Here is a 24255-nt window from a genome sequence, read left to right as displayed (position 1 = left end):
TTAAGCTTTAGTAACTTTAGAAACAATAGTGCAATCATTATAAATATAAATATGGACAAAGTAGAGTGGAACATCGAGCCGTGTTTGAAGGAGTCCGGTTGCCTGTGTTGTGTTGTAATTGTTCAGTTCACATTTGGAAGTTACTGTACGGCCCTGAGGTAAAAACAGCAGCAGAAATATAAAGTAAGGTGCAAAAATGCAATATTGTGCAAAGATGCAGGTAATATAGTAATTTAGTAGTGACATTTTATCAGAAGCACTTTGTAGTTCTACAATTACTGACTGTAGTCCATCTGTTTCTCTGCATGCTTTGTTACCTGCTTTCACGCTGTTCTTCAATGGTCAGGACCCCCACAGAGCAGGTATTATTTAGGTGGTGGATGATTCTCAGCACTGCAGTGACACTGACATGGTGGTGGTGTGTTAGTGTGTGTTGTGCTGGTATGAGTGGATCAGACACAGCAGCGCTGCTGGAGTTTTTAAACACAGTGTCCACTCACTTAGACACTCCTACCTAGTCGGTCCACCTTGTAGATGTAAAGTCAGAGACGATCGCTCATCTATTGCTGCTGTTTGAGTCGCTCATCTTCTAGACCTTCATCAGTGGTCACAGGACGCTGCCCACGGGGCGCTGTCGGCTGGATGTTTTTGGTCGGTGGACGATTCTCAGTCCAGCAGTGACAGTGAGAATCATCCACCACCTAAATAATACCTGCTCTGTGGGGGTCCTGACCATTAAAGAACAGCATGAAAGGGGGTAACAAAGCATGTAGAGAAACAGATGGACTACAGGCAGTAATTGTAGAACCCCAAAGTGCTTCTAATGTTATGGCTGATCGGTGTACAACCAGTGGTGTTTGACATATGTGAGAATGGGTGATTCTGGCGTCCATCCCAGGGCGTGAACCTTCCGCGACCCCGATCGTTTGTCGTCAACGAGTTCAAGCACAGCTTTAAGTGGTCAGAGCGCCGCCTGCTGTTGGTGCTGGAGAACTGCAGCCTGAGCCGGGCTGTCAACCTGCAACTTGACCCGGAGGAAAAGCAGCAGCTCCATTCGGCCATTTTGGGTAAGAAGGGGCTTTTCTGTCACCACGTGAGGGTGGAGGGGAGTCCGGAAAGGGCAACAGAGACGAACTGAACCTGGATTTTGGGTTTTTTTTTTCCAGAGAGAGAGAGGGGGGTGAGAAGCGGGGAGACGCGACTGTTCAGGTTTAACTAAAAATTTCACATGTGCTAAAGCTGAGAGCTCGTGGAGTGCAAGGATGCCGACAGTGACATTACCGCCTAAAGAGAACGCTCTCTTCAAGAGGATTCTGGTAAGTAATCCTTGTGCACCTGCAGATCTGAGTTAGGCTGATCTCATCTCACCTGCACGGTTTGTACCTGCACTGCTAACACACACACACACACACACACACACACACAATGACAATTGCTGGCTGTCAAATGGAGGTTAGCATCCGGCTAGCAGGCTGAGCTAACGTGTTGTCTGTTCACTCTCATTTCAACACGCTGAGCACGAATTGTACCTAATAATATCCACGGGTTTTAGTAAACATCTAATTATTGTATTATTTTAGACAACGCGTTCACTATTTCCCCACTTACGCGACGTTTAAAGTCACTATAATGGCCCTGCTTGGCTCATTTAAAGCCGCGTCCCAAATAGCACGCCACACGCTAAGTAGTGCTAATTGACGTCTATTGTTTTGTTACTATTATGAGGCTTGATTAAGTGTACAGGGTGCGATTTGGGACGCAGCCATATTCCCTAGCCGTTGTTTCATTTAGCTGGTTTAGTTAGCATTTTAGCATGTTAGCCGACACTGTTCAATTATATTATTGTTTAATAACAAAACAAAACGTGAATAATTTTTCATTTTTTTTTTCTTACAGAGTGGTTGCATTTCTTGACTAACGTTTCGCGAGTGAAAATATAAAGTTAACGCGCGTTCAGAGTGATAATTAGCGCGATGATTAGGGGTGTGTTCTGAATCGAACCCTACGCACTACATAGTACGTCAGAAATAGTAGCGACAGTATTGGTTGTTTACAGCCCTAGCGTACTTTCTAGTATGCTAGTATGCAATTTGGGACGCTCCCCGTAGCTTCTAATTCTCGTTAGCCGATATAGCTTTATTGATAAATGTTTATTTATGCAAAATTCATGCTATCTTTACTTTTTAAAAATAATTTGCAGACTATTTTCTTTTGTTTGGTTAGTGAAGGGATTATATGTGTTCATGTATTGTGTGTAAATATTCAAGAATAGATTTTTGAGGTAAATCATAATATTTAAATATATGTATTAATATTATGAGAATAATCGTTCAAAAGGACAACATTAATAATATAAAAGTAAAAATAAAGAGTAAGCACTCATATATAAGTTATATTTGAGTCGGGATAGTTTATTATTTTTAACTTTTTCATTATTTTTTTTTTTTTTCAATATTCTTCAACTGTTTTAACCTGGTCAGTGTCACAGTGGGTCCGGTTTCCTCAGATTCACAATCACAGGTCGTAGTGCAGTAACACACCCTGGACAGGACGCCAATCCGTTGCAGGGTCTCGGGCATCACCCCCTCAAACATAGCCAGTCATATATGTATGTAGATGCCCGACTGGTCGATAGCACCATTGGTGATTCGTATTTAAAACTGACACAGAAGTTTATCGGGTTGAGACCCAGTTACTGGGTTAACAGGGCAGTGTTCGTGCCAGTTTAAGGTGCTGGACCTACTGTATTCAGTCACTGGTAAATTGGATATGTTTAAATGCCGTAAATGTACTGGGTGTGTTATTTGTTGACATATTTACTTAATAGCTGTGCAGTAATGTTACTATAGAACATCTGTAATGAACTGAGAAGTGTTCACGCCTCCTGTAGACCTGTTTAAATATGTTATATAATATAATATTCCCAAACTTAAACTTGCAAGGTTTGGATTGTAGGGACACAGTACACACAGCACGTCCTGCAGCGTCCTTATAGTTCCACAGTTCTCTTTATATGCAGACGCCTTTATCCAAAGTGACGTAAAGTAGTATATATGTAATTTATACTTGGATTTTACTGTGTCAGCGCACACTATAATACGTTCAATAGTATTTGGACACCAGACCATGAGCTTGTCGGACGTCACGCTTCAAAAACAAATGCTGTGAATTCAAAATGTGGAGAACAACAGCCGCTCTTCTGAGAAAGCTTCTCTCAAGACTTTAAAGTGTGTCTGTGTGTGGGAATTCGTGCCATTTCTGTCTGGACACTGATCGATCAGTTGATTGAGCTTTTCTTCATGTCTTAAAAGGGCCTTCCCTAAACTGCTGCTGCAAAGCTGGAAGCACGAAATTCCTATATTTATATGATGTCACACACACGTTTTCTATAATTAAAGGTGTGTCCCAGTGCTTGTCCATATAGTGTGTTTATTAACTCTAACTCAGCCTGGATTTATCACAGATGTACATTCAGTGATGGTGGCAGCTCACTGGTTAAGATAGTAGACTGTCGATCAGAAGGTCGCTGGTTCAAGCCCCATCACCCCAAAGCTGCCATTGTTTGCCCTACTTGCTGGCTTTGTATTCAGGCACATGTGTCATTAAATGGACAAATACACGCTTTAAATGTTAAATAAATGTTTATTATTATTTATTTTATTTTTTTGGACAATTAAAGCTCATAAAAATGTCTGGAAATATTAATATTGTATTTTTCACCTGGTTTTGCTCTGTCAGATTTGTCAAAAAAATTTTTTACTGACTGTTTATATTTTATTTATATTTTTATAGAGATGCTACGAACACAAGCAATACAGAAATGGCTTAAAGTTCTGCAAACAGATCCTGTCCAACCCCAAGTTCTCCGAGCATGGAGGTAAGATTCACTTTTACTTTCCTACACCAAGAGTCTGTTCATTACCTTCAAGACTGTATTACTGTGTACCACCCTCGACACTATATACCAACCTGACACCATGTCAACCCAACACTATATACCAGTACTACCACTACATCTTACTGACAAAATACCACCCCATCATTATATACCAGCCCAACACTACACCACCATATATATATCATCTTAACACTATATACCAACCTGACACCTTGTCACTCCAACACTATACCAGTACTACCACTACATCCCCCTGAAAAAATACCACCCTTAACACTATAAACCAACCTGACACCAAATCACTGCAACACTATATACCAGCCTGAGACTATATGCCAGCACAACACTACACCACCATATATATATATATATATATATATATATAAAACCCTTATCACTATATAACGACCTGACACAATACCAGCCCGACACTACCCATCACCCTCGACACTATATACCAACCAGCCCAACACTACACCACCATATACACCACCCTTAACACTATATACCACCAATAACACTATATACCAGCTGACAATATATACCACCCTTAACACTATATACCAGCGCAACACTACACCACCATATATACCACCCTTCACCACAACACTATATACCAGCTCGACACTATACACCCCCCTTGACACTGTATACCAACACTAACACTACATCTCACCCTCGACACTATATACCACCCTTAACACTATATACAAGCCCAACACAACACCACCCTTGATGCTATACCACCACTAACTTTACACACCCCTGACACAATACCAACCTGACACTATATACCAGCACTAACACTACATATCACCCTCAACACTATATACCACCAATAACACTATATACCATCTCGACACTATACACCCCCCTTGACACTGTATACCAACACTAACACTACATCTCACCCTCAACACTATATACCACCAATAACACTATATACCAGCTGACAATATATACCACCCTTAACACTATATACCAGCGCAACATCATATACACCGCCCTTAACACTATGTACTAACTTGACACCAAATCACCCCAACACTATATACCAGCACTAACACTACATATCACCCTCGACACTATATACTAGCACTAACACTATATATCACCCTCGACACTATATACTAGCACTAACACTATATATCACCCTCGACACTATATACTAGCACTAACACTATATATCACCCTCGACACTATATACCACCAATAACACTATATACCAGCTGACAATATATACCACCCTTAACACTATATACCAGCACTAACACTACATATCACCCTCAACACTATATACCACCAATAACACTATATACCAGCTGACAATATATACCACCCTTAACACTATATACCAGCGCAACATCATATACACCGCCCTTAACACTATGTACTAACTTGACACCAAATCACCCCAACACTATATACCAGCACTAACACTATATATCACCCTCGACACTATATACTAGCACTAACACTATATATCACCCTCGACACTATATACTAGCACTAACACTATATACCACCCTTAACACTATATACTAGCCCAACACAACACCACCCTTGATGCTATACCATCACTAACATTACACACCCCTGACACAATGCCACCCTTGACACTACACCACCCCCACATTATACCACATATGTAAATCTTAATTATCTTGAACTTGCTATCAAACTCAAGCCAGTCAACTTAAAGTTTTAATAGGAACACTGCCACGATCCAAGGAAGGAGCTTAAAAAAGGGTGATCGATCTGGCACTACTGTAGGTCTTCTGTAAAGCAAAGGGGCGCAAGGCAGAGTTTTGGACAGCGAGAGATAGCTGTACCATTATTATTGTTTTGTTTTATTGTATTTTGCAGAGACGCTGGCGATGAAGGGGCTGACGCTCAACTGCCTGGGTAAGAAAGAGGAAGCGTACGATCTGGTCCGCCGAGGCCTCCGCAACGACCTGAAGAGCCATGTCTGTATCCTTACCACGCACGAACACCTTTCTCCTCCTCTAATCTCTCTACCTGAGACTGGTAGTAGGGTCAGATAAATAAAGGTTAATAAAGGATCTCGTCACGGCGTTTACCCGCCTTAACCGTAGCGCTCAGGTTGGCACGTGTACGGTTTGCTACAGCGGTCGGATAAGAAGTACGACGAGGCCATCAAGTGTTACAGGAACGCGCTGAAATGGGACAAAGACAACCTGCAGATCCTGAGAGACCTCTCCCTGCTGCAGATACAGATGAGGGACCTGGAGGGCTACAGGGTGTGTGTGTGAAATAAATGTAAACGTACTGTATTTGCTTCACGCTTTCCCAGCCATGGCAGGCTGCTCTGTTTTGGAAAAGTACTGTGTCTGTGGGGATTTGTTCTCTTTCAGTCGATAAAGCCTTCTGACAGTGGTTGAAATGGCCTGGCTCATTCTGTCTGCACCAATCTGCGTTCCCAAATCCTGTATAATTGATTTTGTCCACCTGTTAGCACTGGGTGTAGCGGAAAAAAACAGCGTCCACATACTTTTGACCGTATCATGTATTTACTTCTGCAGTTCTTTTAAAAGAAAACGTGATAGAACGATATTTTCTTTATTTTTTTTCTATGGTTGTGTATGTAGGAGACCCGGTACCAGCTGCTACAGCTACGGCCTGCCCAGCGGGCGTCGTGGATCGGCTATGCCATCGCATACCACCTGCTAGAGGACTACGAGATGGCCGCCAAGATCATCGAGGAGTTTCGGAAAACGCAGCAGGTGACGCACCAGCGGGTTTCAGACCCTCACGTTTGCATTTAAGCTTACGATTACAGTCATGACTGAATACCACTTGAGCAATTGAGGGTTAAGGGCCTCGCTCAGGGGCCCGACAGCGGCAAATTGGCAGCCTGTGATTACTAGTCCAGTACCTTAACCACTGAGCTAACTGGCACTGTCAGTCATCTGCACCTACATGGCATAGCAGGTGGGCATGATACTGCAATCCGCATTATCCAAAGTGACTTATAGTACTGTGATAGTATATTATCTACGCAAGTGAGGGTTAGGGGCCTTGCTCAAGGGCCCAACAGCAGCAACCTGGCAACCTTTTGATTACTAGTCCAGTACTCTAACCACTAGGCTACAGCTAACGTTTAGCAGCACGTATGATCTACATTTATGTTTACATTTCGGCATTTAGCAGACGCTCATATCCAAAGCGACTTACAATTGTGACTGAATTGAGGGTTAGGGGCCTTGCTGAGGGGCCCAACAGTGGCAACCTGACAGCAGTGGGGCTTGAACCAGCGACCTTTCGATTACTAGTCCAGTACCTTAACCACAGAGCTAATTCCCAGCTCAAATACTGGCACTGTCAGTCATCTGCACCTACATGGCATAGCAGGTGGGCATGATACTGCAATCCGCATTATCCAAAGTGACTTACAGTACTGTGATAGTATATTATCTACGCAAGTGAGGGTTAGGGGCCTTGCTCAGCAGTGGGGCTTGAACCAGCGACCTTTCAATTACTAGTCCAGTACCTTAACCGCTCATTTTCTTCCTGTTTTTCTATATGTGTGTATCAGACGTCCCCGGATAAGGTGGACTACGAGTACAGCGAGCTGCTCCTGTACCAGAATCAGGTCCTGAGGGAAGCGGGACTCTTCAAAGAGGCTCTGGAGCACCTCATCACCTACGAGAAGCAGATCTGTGACAAAATGGCCGTGGAGGAAACCAGAGGTAGGAGCGAACGGACAAAGTCGCTGTTTTTTACACTTGTGCGGTTTCCAAACCTCTGTACTGGTCTGTAAAAGAAGCGTCCGACCAATGAAAGGCCACAAACCGGCAAACGTCAAGACGTTTGCAGCCGTCAGTGTGCGTGGCTTGAGTGTAGTACAGATCGTGAGCGCAGTACACAACCAGTCGTGTGTAAATGAATATATTTACTCAAACTGAGTCGGGGTTTGTTTACAGGGGAGCTGTTTTTGACTCTGGGCCGTTTGGAAGAGGCAGCAGACGTGTACAGGAGGCTGCAGGAGAGGAACCCGGAGAACTGGGCTTATTACTTCGGCCTGGAGAATGCTTTTAAACCTGGTACTTTCTGCTAACACACACACACACACACACACACACACACACACACACACACTATGCCAAAATAAGTGCAAGTTGTTTCTACACTCACTGTCCATTTTATTATCAGCTCCACTTACCATATAGAAGCACTTTGTAGTTCTACAATTACTGACTGTAGTCCATCTGTTTCTCTACATGCTTTGTTACCCCCTTTCATGCTGTTCTTCAATGGTCAGGACCCCCACAGGGCAGGTATTATTTAGGTGGTGGATGATTCTCAGCACTGCAGTGACACTGACATGGTGCTGGTGTGTTAGTGTGTGTTGTGCTGGTATGAGTGGATCAGACACAGCAGCGCTGCTGGAGTTTTTAAACACCGTGTCCACTCACCGTCCACTCTATCAGACGCTCCTACCTAGTCGGTCCACCTTGTAGATGTAAAGTCAGAGACGATCGCTCATCTATTGCTGCTGTTCGAGTCGCTCGTCTTCTAGACCCTCATCGGTGGTCACAGGACGCCGCCCACGGGGCGCTGTTGGCTGGATGTTTTTGGTCGGTGGACGATTCTCAGTCCAGCAGTGACAGTGAGGTGTTTAAAATCTTCACTCATACCAGCACAACACACACTAACACACCAGCACCATGTCAGTGTCACTGCAGTGCTGAGAATCATCCACCACCTAAATAATACCTGCTCTGTGGTGGTCCTGTGGGGGTCCTACAGTCAGTAATTGTAGAACTACAAAGTGCTTCTATGCTGATAAAATGGACAGTGAGTGTAGAAACAAGGAGGTGGTTTTAATGTTCTCTCTACAGCTTAAATGATGATTTTTTTGATCATAGAGAATATACAATCACTGACTGTACTGTGCGTGTGTGTGTGTGCGTATGTGTTGCAGCCACTACAGACGACAAGCTGAAGATCTACGAGGAGGCCTGGGTGAAGTTCCCCAAAGGTCTGGTGCCTCGCAGGCTGCCGCTCACCTTCCTGTCCGGTAAGGGTTCCTGTCTGAGCGCTCGTGTCGGCGCTGGGTTCGTTATAATGCCGTCAGGTCATCATAAATGTTTGGGGTTTTTCTTTTTTTTTTAGGGGAGAAGTTTCGGGAGTGTCTGGATAAGTATTTAAGAATGAACTTCAGTAAAGGCTGCCCGCCCGTCTTCACCACCCTTAAACCCCTGTACCAGGACAAAGACAAGGTGAGCGGCGCGCACGCCAGGGTTATTATCGTTAACCAAAACGAACAAAATAACCAAAACTGTAATTGTAAAAACATAAAAAAGAAAAATCATTAAAAGAAAAAAACGATAACTAACTGTAAGTGTATTAGGCGTTTAGAAAACTAACTAAAACGTACTGAAATTATAGAGAGAACACCCTTCGTATTCGTCCATTTATTTATGAGCCTCGTGAACTGTTATGAAATCGATTTTTTTTCCACTCGGCCGGCACCGTACGTACCTCATGCTCCCTGACGGCACTGTGTCATTTTTTTATATCTTCCCTACACGCTTGTTAAGTGGTGACGTGTCGACCTTATGATGCGTCACATCCGGGTCCAAGTTGTCCGAGTCCCTCGTATTTTCAATAAGCCACAGCGCTGTGTCCCGTACCGCTTCAACAGGTCCGAGTCGGAAAAAAAAACGACCCAACTGTCTTTTTACCGCTTTCCTTGCGATTAGATGTCATGGAGTAATATTTCTGTTCATAATTCAATGTAAAAAGGTAAACTGTCAAATTGTATATTCATTACACGTGTTTCAGGTTTTTTTATTTTTTTTTATTTCATATAATAATGTGAGATGATTCTGGATTTTTACTATATAAGCTATACTGATTAAAAGTAAAACCAAAGAGTTAGAAATGTCAGTTTTCATGTAATGAATTAAAAATATAAGCGCTTACCTCTTGATGAGGTGACATGAAATGAATTAATGACCTGAACTTTTCATGATATTCTGATTACCTGAAGTGCACTAGTGTGCTGCACATCTGGTCTTATTTGTATCTTAATGTATGTTTCTAATATATATATACAGTGTATCACAAAAGTGAGTACACCCCTCACATTTCTGCAGATATTTAAGTATATGTTTTCATGGGACAACACTGACAAAATGACACTTTGACACAATGAAAAGTAGTCTGTGTGCAGCTTATATAACAGTGTAAATTTATTCTTCTCTCAAAATAACTCAATATACAGCCATTAATGTCTAAACCACCGGCAACAAAAGTGAGTACACCCCTAAGAGACTACACCCCTAAATGTCCAAATTGAGCACTGCTTGTCATTTTCCCTCCAAAATGTCATGTGATTTGTTAGTGTTACTAGGTCTTAGGTGTGCATAGGGAGCAGGTGTGTTCAATTTAGTAGTACAGCTCTCACACTCTCTCATACTGGTCACTGAAAGTTCCAACATGGCACCTAATGGCAAAGAACTCTCTGAGGATCTTAAAAGACGAATTGTTGAAGATGGCCAAGGCTACAAGAAGATTGCCAACACCCTGAAACTGAGCTGCAGCACAGTGGCCAAGATCATCCAGCGTTTTAAAAGAGCAGGGTCCACTCAGAACAGACCTCGCGTTGGTCGTCCAAAGAAGCTGAGTGCACGTGCTCAGCGTCACTTCCAACTGCTGTCTTTGAAAGATAGGCGCAGGAGTGCTGTCAGCATTGCTGCAGAGATTGAAAAGGTGGGGGGTCAGCCTGTCAGTGCTCAGACCATACGCCGCACACTACATCAAATTGGTCTGCATGGCTGTCACCCCAGAAGGAAGCCTCTTCTGAAGTCTCTACACAAGAAAGCCCGCAAACAGTTTGCTGAAGACATGTCAACAAAGGACATGGATTACTGGAACCATGTCCTATGGTCTGATGAGACCAAGATTAATTTGTTTGGTTCAGATGGTCTCAAGCATGTGTGGCGGCAATCAGGTGAGGAGTACAAAGATAAGTGTGTCATGCCTACAGTCAAGCATGGTGGTGGGAATGTTATGGTCTGGGGCTGCATGAGTGCAGCAGGTGTTGGGGAGTTACATTTCATTGAGGGACACATGAACTCCAATATGTACTGTGAAATACTGAAGCAGAGCATGATCCCCTCCCTCCGGAAACTGGGTCGCAGGGCAGTGTTCCAGCATGATAATGACCCCAAACACACCTCTAAGACGACCACTGCTTTATTGAAGAGGCTGAGGGTAAAGGTGATGGACTGGCCAAGCATGTCTCCAGACCTAAACCCAATAGAACATCTTTGGGGCATCCTCAAGCGGAAGGTGGAGGAGCGCAAAGTCTCGAATATCCGCCAGCTCCGTGATGTCGTCATGGAGGAGTGGAAAAGCATTCCAGTGGCAACCTGTGAAGCTCTGGTAAACTCCATGCCCAGGAGAGTTAAGGCAGTTCTGGGAAATAATGGTGGCCACACAAAATATTGACACTTCAGGAACTTTCACTAAGGGGTGTACTCACTTTTGTTGCCGGTGGTTTAGACATTAATGGCTGTATATTGAGTTATTTTGAGGGAAGAATAAATTTACACTGTTATATAAGCTGCACACAGACTACTTTTCATTGTGTCAAAGTGTCATTTTGTCAGTGTTGTCCCATGAAAAGATATACTTAAATATCTGCAAAAATGTGAGGGGTGTACTCACTTTTGTGATACACTGTATATAATATATGTATATAATAAGACCTTTTCTCGTCCAGACCGCTATTGAGAAGGACTAGACATTTATGACTCGTGTAATGTTTGTAAATCCAATTTCCAACGACAGCAACACGAGTTCCTTAAGTTTCCCACAAACAGAATTTATTTTAACTTTCTTCTTACATTGAATTATCCGTTAATCCAAGTTTCTTATAAAAACTAAATAAAAACTCACTATGTTCGCAATTGGCGTATAACAAACAAAACTGAAGAGGACTAATGAATAACAGCATATATTGATTACCAGGAAAAATAATCAATAGTTGAAATACTAAGTCTCCACCTCAAATAAGTATTCTTTAACCAAACAGAAAATATTTATGACAATAAACATGGATCATTACAATTAGTGCAATATGGCTCTTACAATATATATATATATAAAGGTTCACAGGTTTAGCCATAGTTGTTTGCGTTTACGATTAAAGGTTCGTTTGGCCCCGGAAATGGTCCTAACGTCGCGCGTGACGTCACACTTAACAAGCGAACACACTCGCTCCCTTTGCCCCTATAGTACACTTAACATTCCTAAAAAGCCAGACGCTATATTTGTAATTCACATTACATGACAGGTGGGACGTTAGAAAACAACATTCTTTTTCTTAGAATAGCTCATTTTTTAAGGAAAATAGTTCTTGTGTGAATTACAAGGGCAGGAAAAACTAAGGAAGATACAAAAGGTGCACCGGGGCCCATGGCAGAGGGGCCTCCACGACATGAACTCAACCACTCACCTCACCGCCCCCCCACACACATCGGCTGCACTCGCCAGGTCGTCATTATTATATTACAATATTTTCGTTAAGTGAAATTAAAAGAACTAAAACTGTGCAGTAAAAATACCAGAGGCAGGAATACAGCTGGCAGCAGATGCAATTTATTGAGGGGGCCCAACATTTTTTATCGTGTGACAGCCCTAATTATTATGCTCATGACTATTTTCAGCAGCAGTGCTACACACGTTGCACTTACGGCGGCTTTCTTGTGGACTGTTACAGTTTTTGTGGACAGTTGGTTGTTCGGCAGTAATTGAATACATTTTTTAAATGGTGTCTTTTGTTGAGTTTTTATTACACAATACTTACTCTGACCTTTTTGAGTCCTGCACCTGAAAAATAAACCAAAGTATAAAAAAAACTAATACTAGAACTAATGAAAACTAAACTAAAACTAAGCATTAAAAAAAATAATAAAAAATAATAAAAACTAGCAAACCCACTCTAAACACTAATTAAAACTAGAGATGCATGAGTACCGATACTGGTGTCGGGTATTCGCCCGATACCGCGCTCATTAACTCGTACTCGTACTCGCAAACGAGGCTCCGATACTGAACATCCGATACCGTGAGCCTGGTGCACGTCGCTGCGTTATACCCGGTTCACACGACACGATCTTTGCCCTGATTTTCGCTCGGCGGCCGGTCGGCGCTAGATTTGCCGGCTCGGGAGCGACTCGGCGTTCGCTCGGCGATTGAAACTCTGCTCTCGATCGCTAAGTGTGAACTATCCAACGACTCGATCCGACCGGCTCGCCGAGCGCTCGAGTTTTTTAGCACGTCAGATATCTGATCCGAGATGTGCGACTGGGAACGAGTGACATGTCGAACAGCCAATGAGAACGCAGGATACGGTGTGAGGGGAAACACAGGAGAGGAGTGTAAACAGGTGGGACGGGGGGATAATATAGTTTATATCAGAATACATCAGCACACACACACACACGTTTTACAGTATTTCTGACCTGATCGTTCTCTACAGAACATAACAACAAAACACCAACACTGCAAAAATATTTATTAACCTCCAACTCATTAACTCCATCATTCTAAATAGGTATCGGTATCGGCAAGTACAAAAATACATGTACTTGTACTTGTACTCGGTTGGGAAAAAATTTTATTAATGCATCCCTAATTAAAACTAACTGAATTAGAGAAAAAAAAAGTCACAATGAAATAAAAACTAAACTACAGTATAATGAAAAATCCAAAACTATTATAACCTCGGCGCACGCTTCCGGAAAACCAGATTCTGATGAATCTGAATTGAATTGTTGAATTTGATTTGCTGTTTCTTTGTTCTCCTCTAGGTGGCGATAGTTGAAGAATTAGTCGTAGGGTTTGAAACGTCTTTAAACAGCTGCCGAATGTTCAGTCCGAGCGGTAAGTCTAACGGAACTGGAACGGACTCATTCCTGTTTAAACTCATCAGCCGAGACTGGTTGGGTATCTGTATTATACTGTATGACCAAAAGTATTTGGACGCATGATTTCATTTCATTTTTATTTCATTTTTGTCATATATTAGACGCTTTTATCCAAAGCCTTCTTTAACAGTACATTGTCTAAGCAATAGAAGGTTAAGGGCCTTGTTCAAGGGCCCAACAGTGGAAATCTGGCAGTGGTGGGGCTTGAACCAGTGACCTTTTGATTGCTAGTCCAGTATCTTAACCACTAGGCTGCAACATGATCTTGTTGGACGTCCCGTTTCAAAAACTACTTAAGGTACTGGACTAGTAATGGAAAGGTCGCTGGTTTAAGCCCCACCACTGCCAGGTTGCCACTGTTGGGCCCTTGAGCGAGGCCCTTAACCCCAAATTGCTTAGACGATATATACAATCACAGCACTTTAAGTCTGAGATGTCTCCAGGTTCGTCTGAAGTGCAGACGTGTTTGAGGGAGGGAAGGTTGGGCGGGGTCTCCTCTCCGGTTGGAGTAACTGCAGCAGTTACGCCCTCTGCTGGCTGATCTACGATCTAGGAATTGGATATGACTAAATTGGGAGGAAGAAGGGGGGGGGATGCACACCTACTAATAAATACGAAACATTTTTCACTTGAAATGCTTTTTAAAACAGTTTAGTGCAATTTCTTTTCCTTTTTTCCCTAATTTTTAAGGTACTGACTTAGTAATCGAAAGGTCGCTGGTTCAAGCCCCACCACCGCCAGGTTGCCACTGTTGGGCCCTTGAGCGAGGCCCTTAACCCCAAATTGCTTAGACGATATATACACGCACAGGCGGGGTCTCTTCTCTGGTTGCAGCAGTTACGACCTCTGCTGGCTGATCGGTGGTACTGCACAGAGACGGGGGATAACGGAGATCAGTGCGTCACTTTCTGAACCCGCCCGGTGCAGGTGAAAAGAAGCGGTCGCTACTGAGGTGAAATACGATCTAGGAATTGGATACGACTAAATTGGGAGGAAAAAGGGGGTAAAGTGCACGCCTACTAATAAATACGAAACATTTGACGCTTTAAATGCTGTTTAAAAAAATTTATTTTTCCTTTTTTCCCTAATTGTTAAGGTACTGGACCAGTAATCGACAGGTCGCTGGTTCAAGCCCCACTACTGCCAGGTTGTCACAGTTGGGCCCTTAAGCGAGGCCCTTAACCCTCAATTGTTTAGACAGTATATACAGTTACAGTTCTGTAAATCGCTTTGGATAAAAGCATCTTCTAAGTGCCGAAAATGTAAACGTGACCTCTTTTCACTAGAGTTTAAAATTCGTCTGTGGGAATTTGTGCCCGTTCGGTCGAAAGACGGCAGCATTTGTACGGCTGGGCGCTGATGTTGACGTTCCGGTTCATTCCAGAGCTGTTGACCACCAGTTTATACCCTACAATATTTATATTATGCTGTTTGGCTGAGGTGGAAGAGTCAAGTCAAGTCAAGTCAACTTTATTTATATAGCGCTTTTTACAATATACATTGTCTCAAAGCAACTTTACAAAATCCAGGACCAACAGATACAAAAACCCCTGTTGAGCAAGCCGAGGGCGACTGTGGCAAGGAAAAACTCCCTGAAAATTACAGGAAGAAACCTTGAGAGGAACCAGACTCAACAGGGCCCATCCTTCTTGGGTGGTCTGGAGGATACTTTAAATAAATACACGATTTACACAAATCATACAAACACAGAATTGAATGATCTAAAAGTCATACAGTGGTAATAAATAGATAAATAAACAATTAAATAATAATAGAGTTGTTATCCGCTCTAGTCTTCAATAAAGTCTGTAGTGATTTCTTGCCGTTGCAATTACTCCAGACCCGTCACATCTGACAGGAGCAGCATCGTTGTCCCGGCAGTCTCGACTTTAATCCTTAACCTCGGCGGGTAAACAGGTTTCCATCAGAATGCCCTCGGGGTAAAACAACAGAGAATGTAGTTAATAATGTACAATGCTAGTTGACAAACAGTTTTACAGAGAGTTTTAGACTCCGGCAGCCCTAATTATTACAGCATAACTAAAAGGGAGAGCGAGCAGGTAACAAGGTCATGAAGGCTTTCACAGGACATCAGCGCCCATCTCCCCACCGTCACCAAACCTGAGTGATTGGACAAGAGAGGCAGAACGACAGCGACCCAACATCCCTGATCACCACAAGTTTCTATGACCAAGAACCCCCAAGCTCTGCGCCTTTGTCTATATTAATCAAAAGCCTGAGAAAATAAATATGTTTTCAGTTTAGACTTAAACATTGAGACTGTGTCCGAATACCGAACAGAGGCAGGAAGATTATTCCAAAGTTGTGGAGCTTTGTAAGAAAATGCTCTTCCACCAGCTTTGGTCTTTTTAATTTTAGGAACTATAAGTAACCCTGCATCTTGTGAACGAAGTGGACGTGCTGGGCTGTAGTGATTAATAAGCTCACTCAGATACTGTGGAGCCAGACCATGTAGCGCTTTATAGGTTAGTAAAAGTATTTTGTAATCAATGCGAAATTTAACTGGCAGCCAGTGTAGAGATGATAGAACAGGAGTGATATGATCAAATTTTTTAGTTCTAGTTAGCACTCGAGCTGCTGCATTTTGAACTAACTGGAGTTTGTTTAAGGATCTACCAGAGCATCCAGTTAGAAGAGCATTACAATAATCTAACCGAGAAGTTATAAACGCATGGATCAGTTTTTCGGCGTCATTAACAGATAGTATATTTCTTATTTTAGAGATATTACGCAAATGATAGAAAGCAACTCTAGTAATATTATTAATGTGTGTATCAAAGGAGAGATCTGAATCTATTGTGACACCTAAGTTTTTTACATCTGGGCTGGGAGTAACAGAGAACGTGTTTAAGTTTAGCACCAGGTTAGACAACTTGTCTCTTGCAGCTTTAGAGCCAACAAGTAAAACCTCAGTTTTATCTGAATTAAGTAAAAGAAAATTACACGACATCCAGTTTTTTATGTCGTTTACACAATCTTCTATCTTACTGATTGTGTCAGTATCATTTGGTTTGGCTGATATATACAGCTGTGTGTCATCTGCATAGCAGTGAAAGTTTATGCCATGTTTATGAATAATTTCACCTAGTGGAAGCATATAGAGTGTAAATAATAGCGGTCCAAGTACCGACCCCTGTGGAACACCACACTTTACTTTTGTAGTTTCTGAGCATTTATTATTTACATAAACGAATTGAGAGCGGTCAGTCAAATATGATTGAAACCAAGAGAGTGCGAGTCCTTTAACACCTACTGTATTTTCTAGCCTCTCCAGTAAAATGTTATGATCGACCGTATCAAACGCTGCACTAAGATCTAATAGAACAAGAAAAGAGACACATCCATTATCAGAAGACATTAACAACTCGTTAACTACTCTAATTAATGCGGTTTCGGTACTATGGTTGGGTCTAAATCCTGATTGAAATTTTTCATGAATACAATTTTCATTCAAATAAGAACATAGCTGTTTGGAAACGACTTTTTCTAATATCTTTGAGACAAAAGGAAGGTTTGAAATTGGCCTATAATTAGATAAAACATGTGGATCAAGATTAGGTTTTTTAATCAGGGGTTTAATAACAGCACTTTTAAACAATTTAGGTACATATCCAAGGCTAAGGGATGCATTGATTAATGTAAGCAGGGGCTCTACAATAGCTGGGAGTAAATCTTTAAGTAAACGAGTTGGAACAGGATCGAGTATACACGATGATGACTTCGATGATTTAATCAACACAGTTAGTTCATTTTGGGAGATTGGATTAAAGGAATTTAGTTGGATTAACTCGTTACTATTATCACCAATGCTGCTCGGAGTGAGTCCATACTTAACATTGGCAAGTGACACACTCTGACTCTGAAGTCGTATTTTTTCTATCTTGTCATTAAAGAATTTTAAAAAATCATCGCTGGTACAGTCGGGTGGTATATTAGATTCAGTTTCATTGACGTTTTTAGTTAATTTGGACACTGTCTCAAAAAGGAATCTAGGATTGTTTTTATTTTTCTCTATTAGGGATGAATAATATACAGATTTAGCTTTTATAAGTGCATGTTTATACTCAGTTAGAGCATCTTTCCAAGCAATCTTATACACCTCCAGTGTAGTGTGACGCCACTTACGTTCTAATTTCCGTGCTGCTTGTTTAAGTGCGCATGTGTGGTCATTGTACCATGGAGCAAGTTTTTTCTCCCTAATCAGTTTAGTTTTGAGTGGGGCTACGTTATCTAAGGTTGTGCGCAGTACGGTCTCTAGGTTTTGAGTTGCCTGATCTAGTTCTTTAGGTTCTGATGCTGATATATTTGGTAATTCTGGTAGGCAGTTTATGAACGCTGCTGCAGTTGCAGATGTAATAGTGCGCTTACATTTAAAACGATTTGGTTGCTGTATATTATTGGACAGGGACACTTCATATATTAGTAGGGAGTGATCAGAGATTAAGTCATTCTGTGGTATAATTTCCAGGTTGTCTATGTTTATACCATAAGTAAGTATTAAATCTAAGGTATGTTTACAGCGGTGAGTGGGTCCTGTTACATTTTGGGTGATGCCTAAGGATTCTAAAATAGAATCAAACGCAATTTTGAGTGGATTACACTTATCCTCATAATGAATATTAAAGTCACCAACAATTAGAGCTTTCTTAGTTGATAAGACTAATTTAGAAAGAAAATCGGCAAATTCGTTAAGAAATTCTGAGTAAGGACCAGGGGGTCGATAAACAGTAACCAGTTTAAACATACTATTTTTATCAGATGAACATTTATTGGTTATGTCAGAGATAAGAACTTCAAACGAGTTTGTTATGGGAGTTGATTTTACAGTAAGACCTATGTCTTTATCATAAATTGCGGCTATTCCTCCACCACGACCGCTAAGACGTGGCTTATGTTCATAACTGTAACCCGGAGGAGATGCTTCATTTAAACCTAGATACTCATCAGGTCTAGCCCAGGTCTCGGTTAAACACAGGGCACTAAGACAATTATCTGTAATTATTTCATTTACAATTACTGTTTTGCATGCAAGTGACCTGATGTTTAGAAGTCCTAACTTTAGTTTAACTTTACTAGGGTTTTCATGATGCTCATTTAGATTAATTTTAATTAAGTTATTATGACATACTTTTTGATTTTGTTTTGGCTTACACCTGCCACGGTAAACAGACACAGTCTCAATGGTTTGTGACCTAAGGATTCCGGGTGACGTCCGATGGCGACTCGCAGACAGTCGGTTAGGCCTGTTAGTCTGCTGCCTGGTCTTGGCTCTGGATAGTCATTTAACACTATCTGCCGCTACACTAACGCGGTGGTAAAGCCTGTCACCTATGCTGCAAGAAATGCCAGCAGCACCCTCCCACGTGGGGTGGACACCATCCCGCTTCAAAAGACCAGGCCTTCCCTCAAAGGTGGACCAGTTATCTACAAAATCGATGCAGTTTTCTGAGCACCATTTAGACATCCAGCGGTTCAGCGACAACAACCTGCTGTAGGTTTCGCCACTGGGTCGAATCGGTAAGGGGCCAGAGCACACTGTTGCCTCAGACATCGACCTAGCTAACTCACACACCTCTTTAACATTACTCTTAGTAACCTCAGACTGCCGTAAACGAACATCATTAGTGCCGACGTGGATAACAATCTTCGAAAATCTACGATTAGCATTAGCCAGCACTTTCAGGTTTGCTCTGATGTCAGGCGCCCTGGCCCCCGGAATACAAGTGACTATGGTTGCTGGTGTCTCTATGGGGGTTGCAATACGCACGTGTCGGAGCTGAGAATCTCCTATAACCAGAGCACTTACATTAACAGGCTTCTCAGCGGGTGGCTCACTGAGTGGGGAAAACCTGTTGGACACGTGCAACTGAGATGGTCGGTGCTTTTCCCTACGACTATGTCGCCGAGACGTCACCCAGTCGCCCCGCTGTGAGGGCTCTAATGCCGGAGTCTGGGGTTCTACACCTGAACTGCTGGCATTCGGGACTGCTACAGCTGAATCTAAGCCCTCACTAGTAGTAGTCTGTTCTAACGCCCGAATGCGCCCTTCTAACACTGAGATCTTCTCCGTTAGACTAACAACTAATCTACACTTATCACATGTAAAGTTATCACTAAACACGGAGAAGGAATAACTGAACATATTACACTCGGAACATGGATACAAAGCTCCTGCTGGGGCCATAGTAACAAAGTAATATACTTAGCTTTACAAGATAAGTTGGAGATGATGTTTATGTTGGATTCACCGGCGCTTCTGCTGGTAGTCACAGAAGAACGGCTTTAATTCCGGATGAAACAGGCGATGATGAGCTGGAATACAAAAACCACCAACCAAAGCAACACAAACACGCTTCGTTCGGACAAAAGCGGCTGTAATTCTAAAGGAGAACGGTGTTATGCGCTGGTGTACAAAACAAATAAACGCGGTTCCTACGAACAGAAACGGTTATAACTCCCCACAAAACACAGGTGTTTTAAGAGCTGAAATACAGAACACAACCAAACACAAACGCGCTTCGTGCGGACCGAAAACGGTTTTAATTCTGGATAATTATGATGTTTATGCGCTGAAGTACAAAAACAAACAAAACCGGCTTCGTTCGGATGCCGGTAGCAGAAGTTTCCTAGTTTCCAACACAGCACGAATTTACGTTAGTAAACACAAGCGCTTTTTTACGATAAACAAAATAAAACTAAATCAACAACACACGGAAGATTAACGTATAAATTATATGTTTAAAACATACGTATATAAAAAGTTATTTAGCTAAAGGCTACAAACAAACAACTAGGCTAGCGTCTCAGCGTGCGTACCACCGGAAGTGACGTACCACCGGCTGTGAGTTGAGCATCTCACAGAGGGTACGGATGCTGGACTGGCCTGCCTGCAGTCGATGCTTTACCGTCCCAACCTTTTCTGGAATGTGTTGCAGGCCTGAAATTAAATTCTTGACCGGCTGATTCTTGACGTCTGATTGGTTGTTTTGCTTGTCGCTCAGATGACGGGAAGGAGGAGCCGCCCACCACGTTGCTCTGGGTTCAGTACTTCCTGGCGCAGCACTACGATCAGATCGGGCAGCAGACGCTGGCGCTGGAGTACATCAACGCCGCCATCGAGAGCACGCCGACGCTCATCGAGCTCTTCCTTGTTAAAGCCAAGATATATAAGGTAAAAACCCCTCTGTTGGTAACCGGGCATGGGACCAGCACTGAGAGTGCACTGACAAGTGAGTGTCACATGGTTAGGCTGTTTCAACCACCTACTTCCCTCTTGGATCCTAGCCAATCATGTCGGCTGGCCGATAGCACAGCTGAGAGTCTCAGAATTTTCCTCCCAATTTAGTCCTATCCAAGTCGTATCCAATTCCCTGTATTCAACCTCTGCTGCTGCAGTCATAGCTAACACACATGTGCAGTAGAGACCGCTTCTTTCCCCCTGCACCAGGCGGGTTCATATGGAGTCACGCACGGTTCTCTAATATCCCCCGTCTCTGTGCAGTACCACCAATCGGCCAGCAGAGGTCGTAACTGCAGCAGTTACTCCAACCGGAGAAGAGACCCCGCCCAACCTTCCCTCCCTCAAACACGGCCACCCGAGCACCCCGTACCCCTGATGGTTCTTAATTCTAATATCTCGAAAATGAATTGACCTGTCATTTCTTGCACGCAAAGCATGCTGGGAACATCCGAGAGGCGGCGCGATGGATGGACGAGGCTCAGGCCCTGGACACCGCCGACCGCTTCATCAACTCCAAATGCGCCAAGTATCTGCTCAAAGCGGGTCAGGTCAAGGAGGCCGAGGAGATGTGCTCCAAGTTCACACGGGTGAGTTTTGGGTCTCGCACCACCAGCACCTCTGTGGAGGATCACGGCTCCACTGCATAGCACAATTACTCCTCAGTTTCAGCCTATGGATAGATGACCTTACATTTTATGAGAAATTAGGGCTGGGCGGTATATCGCGAATATCGATATATTCGATATTACTTTTTACACGATGTTAAAAATGAGCGTATTCATGTCTAGAATACACAGGTTACCATTCGAGAACAATTCAAACGGAGCACAAAAGCGCTAAGCGGAAACGCACACACATGTAAACTGAATCACTGTCCGAAACGACTCTCTTCAAACGAATCATTCACTGGAATCGAATCAGGGAGCTATGCTCTTATCTATGGTAAAGATTCATTCGCACAAATGAATCATTCGTGGTTCAAGCCTTGAGAAACAGCTGTATAAACCAATCAGAGCTTCCAAGTTCAGATTTTTGGTTAAAAGTTAGTTAGATGGACAAACACGGTTAGAGATGGATTTAAATATTCTGGAAATATTCTGGAAACGTATAAAGTGGCCTTCAAAAAGAAAAACAAGTGTAATATATCCTCAGGTAAGCAGCGGTTATGATTTGATGCTGCTGTGTGGTTGATCTGGGTCGCGGTGCTGCTGTTCATCGTGCGCTTTTATTTTGCAATGATAGAAAAGCATCATCAAATATTGAACGTTTTCAGGATTTTTTTAATACAAATACAGCCTGTAATAATACAAAAGTTAAACACTGTAATTTAGGGATGTAATGGTGCACCGGAAGACAGTTAAAAATCGGTGCGCTTGTGCCGCGATTTGAACCGGTTAATCGTTTAAGATGAATCGATATTCACTTTAAACAGCAGAGGGCGCTGGCGCTATATATTTTATTACAGAATAAGGGAAATGTGTAGCATTTATTTTGCATAGTTTGCACCTATCTAATAATTAAAAGGACATTCATTATTTAGATGAATTAAATATAAGCACAAATACAGTATTTTATTTTAAATAGAAGTAATAAAAGGAAACGTCATAATTTATCTTCAATTTCATTTAGTTTAAAAAAATCGGGGGAAAATCGTATCGTGAACCCAGTATCGTGCATCGCATCGCATCGCATCGTGGGTAGAGTGTATCGTTACATCCCTACTGTAATTCTGTCAGAACTGCAGTATTTTGTGTGTTTAAGATAGCTTGTAAACAAAATAAGCTAGTGGCCTGCGATTGTACTTTAAGTTTACATTATATCGTATAGTATCGTATATATCACCACTTCTCAAAAGCATATCGAGATATGAGTTTTTAAGTCATATCGCACAGCCCAATGATAAACGTGTAGTTTTTATACGAAATTAAAATGTATGCAAGATTTCAGTGCAGGGGTGTCAAACTCATTTCCACCGCGGGGCCACATCAGCGTTATGGGGGCCTCAAAGGGCCGTTTGTCTGCCTTTTAAATTCTTGGACAAATTGTTACCGGGTTTTTCTTCTTAAAGCTCAAACATGTAATCGCGTTCCCATCTTTCAATAAATCACCTTCAGTCTGCATAAATTTTCTCTTCTTGGACATTTGGGGATTACAGCGGTTCCTTGAAACTGGACGTCAGTCGGTTCTGGGAGTGGCGTCGAGTTTTAAAGACGTTGAGTTTCATAAGGATGTTTGGGAAACCTGTTAATGCGTCCATGGTCCCGTAGGACTGCAGATATTAAGATATTATGACTTTATTGTCATTGTAGTTATACAACGAGATTTAGTTTGGTAGCTCTGTGAGATCAGCAGCAATAATAAAATAAACATAGAATAAAATATATTAAAATATATTAGAGAAAAAACTACAAAAAATATAAAAACTCGGTACAGCACAAAATAAGCTAAAATTACAAGATATATGAGAAATTAGTATTTATTTATTTATTGTGACAGTAATTATTATCGTTTTTAATACTATTGCGCATCTTTATATACAGGTATATACAGTATATATATATATATATATACAGGGTGGGCCATTTATATGGATACACCTAAATAAAATGGGAATGGTTGGTGATATTAACTTCCTGTTTGTGGCACATTAGTATATGGGAGGGGGGAAACTTTTCAAGATGGGTGGTGACCATGGCGGCCATTTTGAAGTCGGCCATTTTGGATCCAACTTTAGTTTTTTCAATGGGAAGAGGGTCATGTGACACATCAAACTTATTGAGAATTTCACAAGAAAAACAATGGTGTGCTTGGTTTTAACGTAACGTTATTCTTTCATGAGTTATTTACAAGCTTCTCTTTGTTTACAGCCATTGACATGTCGCAGAGGTTAACACGTGAGGAGCGGATAGAAATTGTGTTGATGTCTGGTGAACGCAGTACCCGGGTCATTGCAGCAGATTTCAATGCAACACACCCTACGAGACCACCCATCTCCCATGCTACAGTTAGCAAACTGCTTGCCAAGTTTCTTGAAACTGGTTCATTGTTGGATTTGCCAAAATGTGGACGCATGAAAACTGTCACTAATGAAGAAACATCAGTGGCTGTCCTAGCTTCATTCAGCAAGAGCCCAC

The 24255-nt window shown here is 42.2% G+C and overlaps 1 protein-coding gene across 1 annotated transcript in view; it reads left to right on the top strand.

Moving 5' to 3' along the window:
* Positions 1-1080: 1080 nt before the first annotated feature.
* naa15b (N-alpha-acetyltransferase 15, NatA auxiliary subunit b) overlaps positions 1081-24255 on the top strand; it is a 35973-nt gene continuing 12798 nt past the window's right edge. Inside the window, 12 exon segments of the mRNA XM_062996321.1 lie at positions 1081-1316; positions 3793-3877; positions 5765-5869; positions 6002-6159; positions 6508-6642; positions 7455-7608; positions 7843-7962; positions 8844-8939; positions 9035-9141; positions 13744-13816; positions 20883-21052; positions 21556-21708. Coding sequence (XP_062852391.1) covers positions 1263-1316; positions 3793-3877; positions 5765-5869; positions 6002-6159; positions 6508-6642; positions 7455-7608; positions 7843-7962; positions 8844-8939; positions 9035-9141; positions 13744-13816; positions 20883-21052; positions 21556-21708 — 1410 coding nt within the window. The 5' untranslated portion in view covers positions 1081-1262.

Source organism: Trichomycterus rosablanca, chromosome 5 (genome assembly GCF_030014385.1).
Source record: "Trichomycterus rosablanca isolate fTriRos1 chromosome 5, fTriRos1.hap1, whole genome shotgun sequence".
In the NCBI taxonomy this organism is placed as follows: Eukaryota; Metazoa; Chordata; class Actinopteri; order Siluriformes; family Trichomycteridae; genus Trichomycterus; species Trichomycterus rosablanca.
Note: the sequence above shows the minus strand (reverse complement) of the source record. Positions and strands in the feature narration are given on the sequence as shown.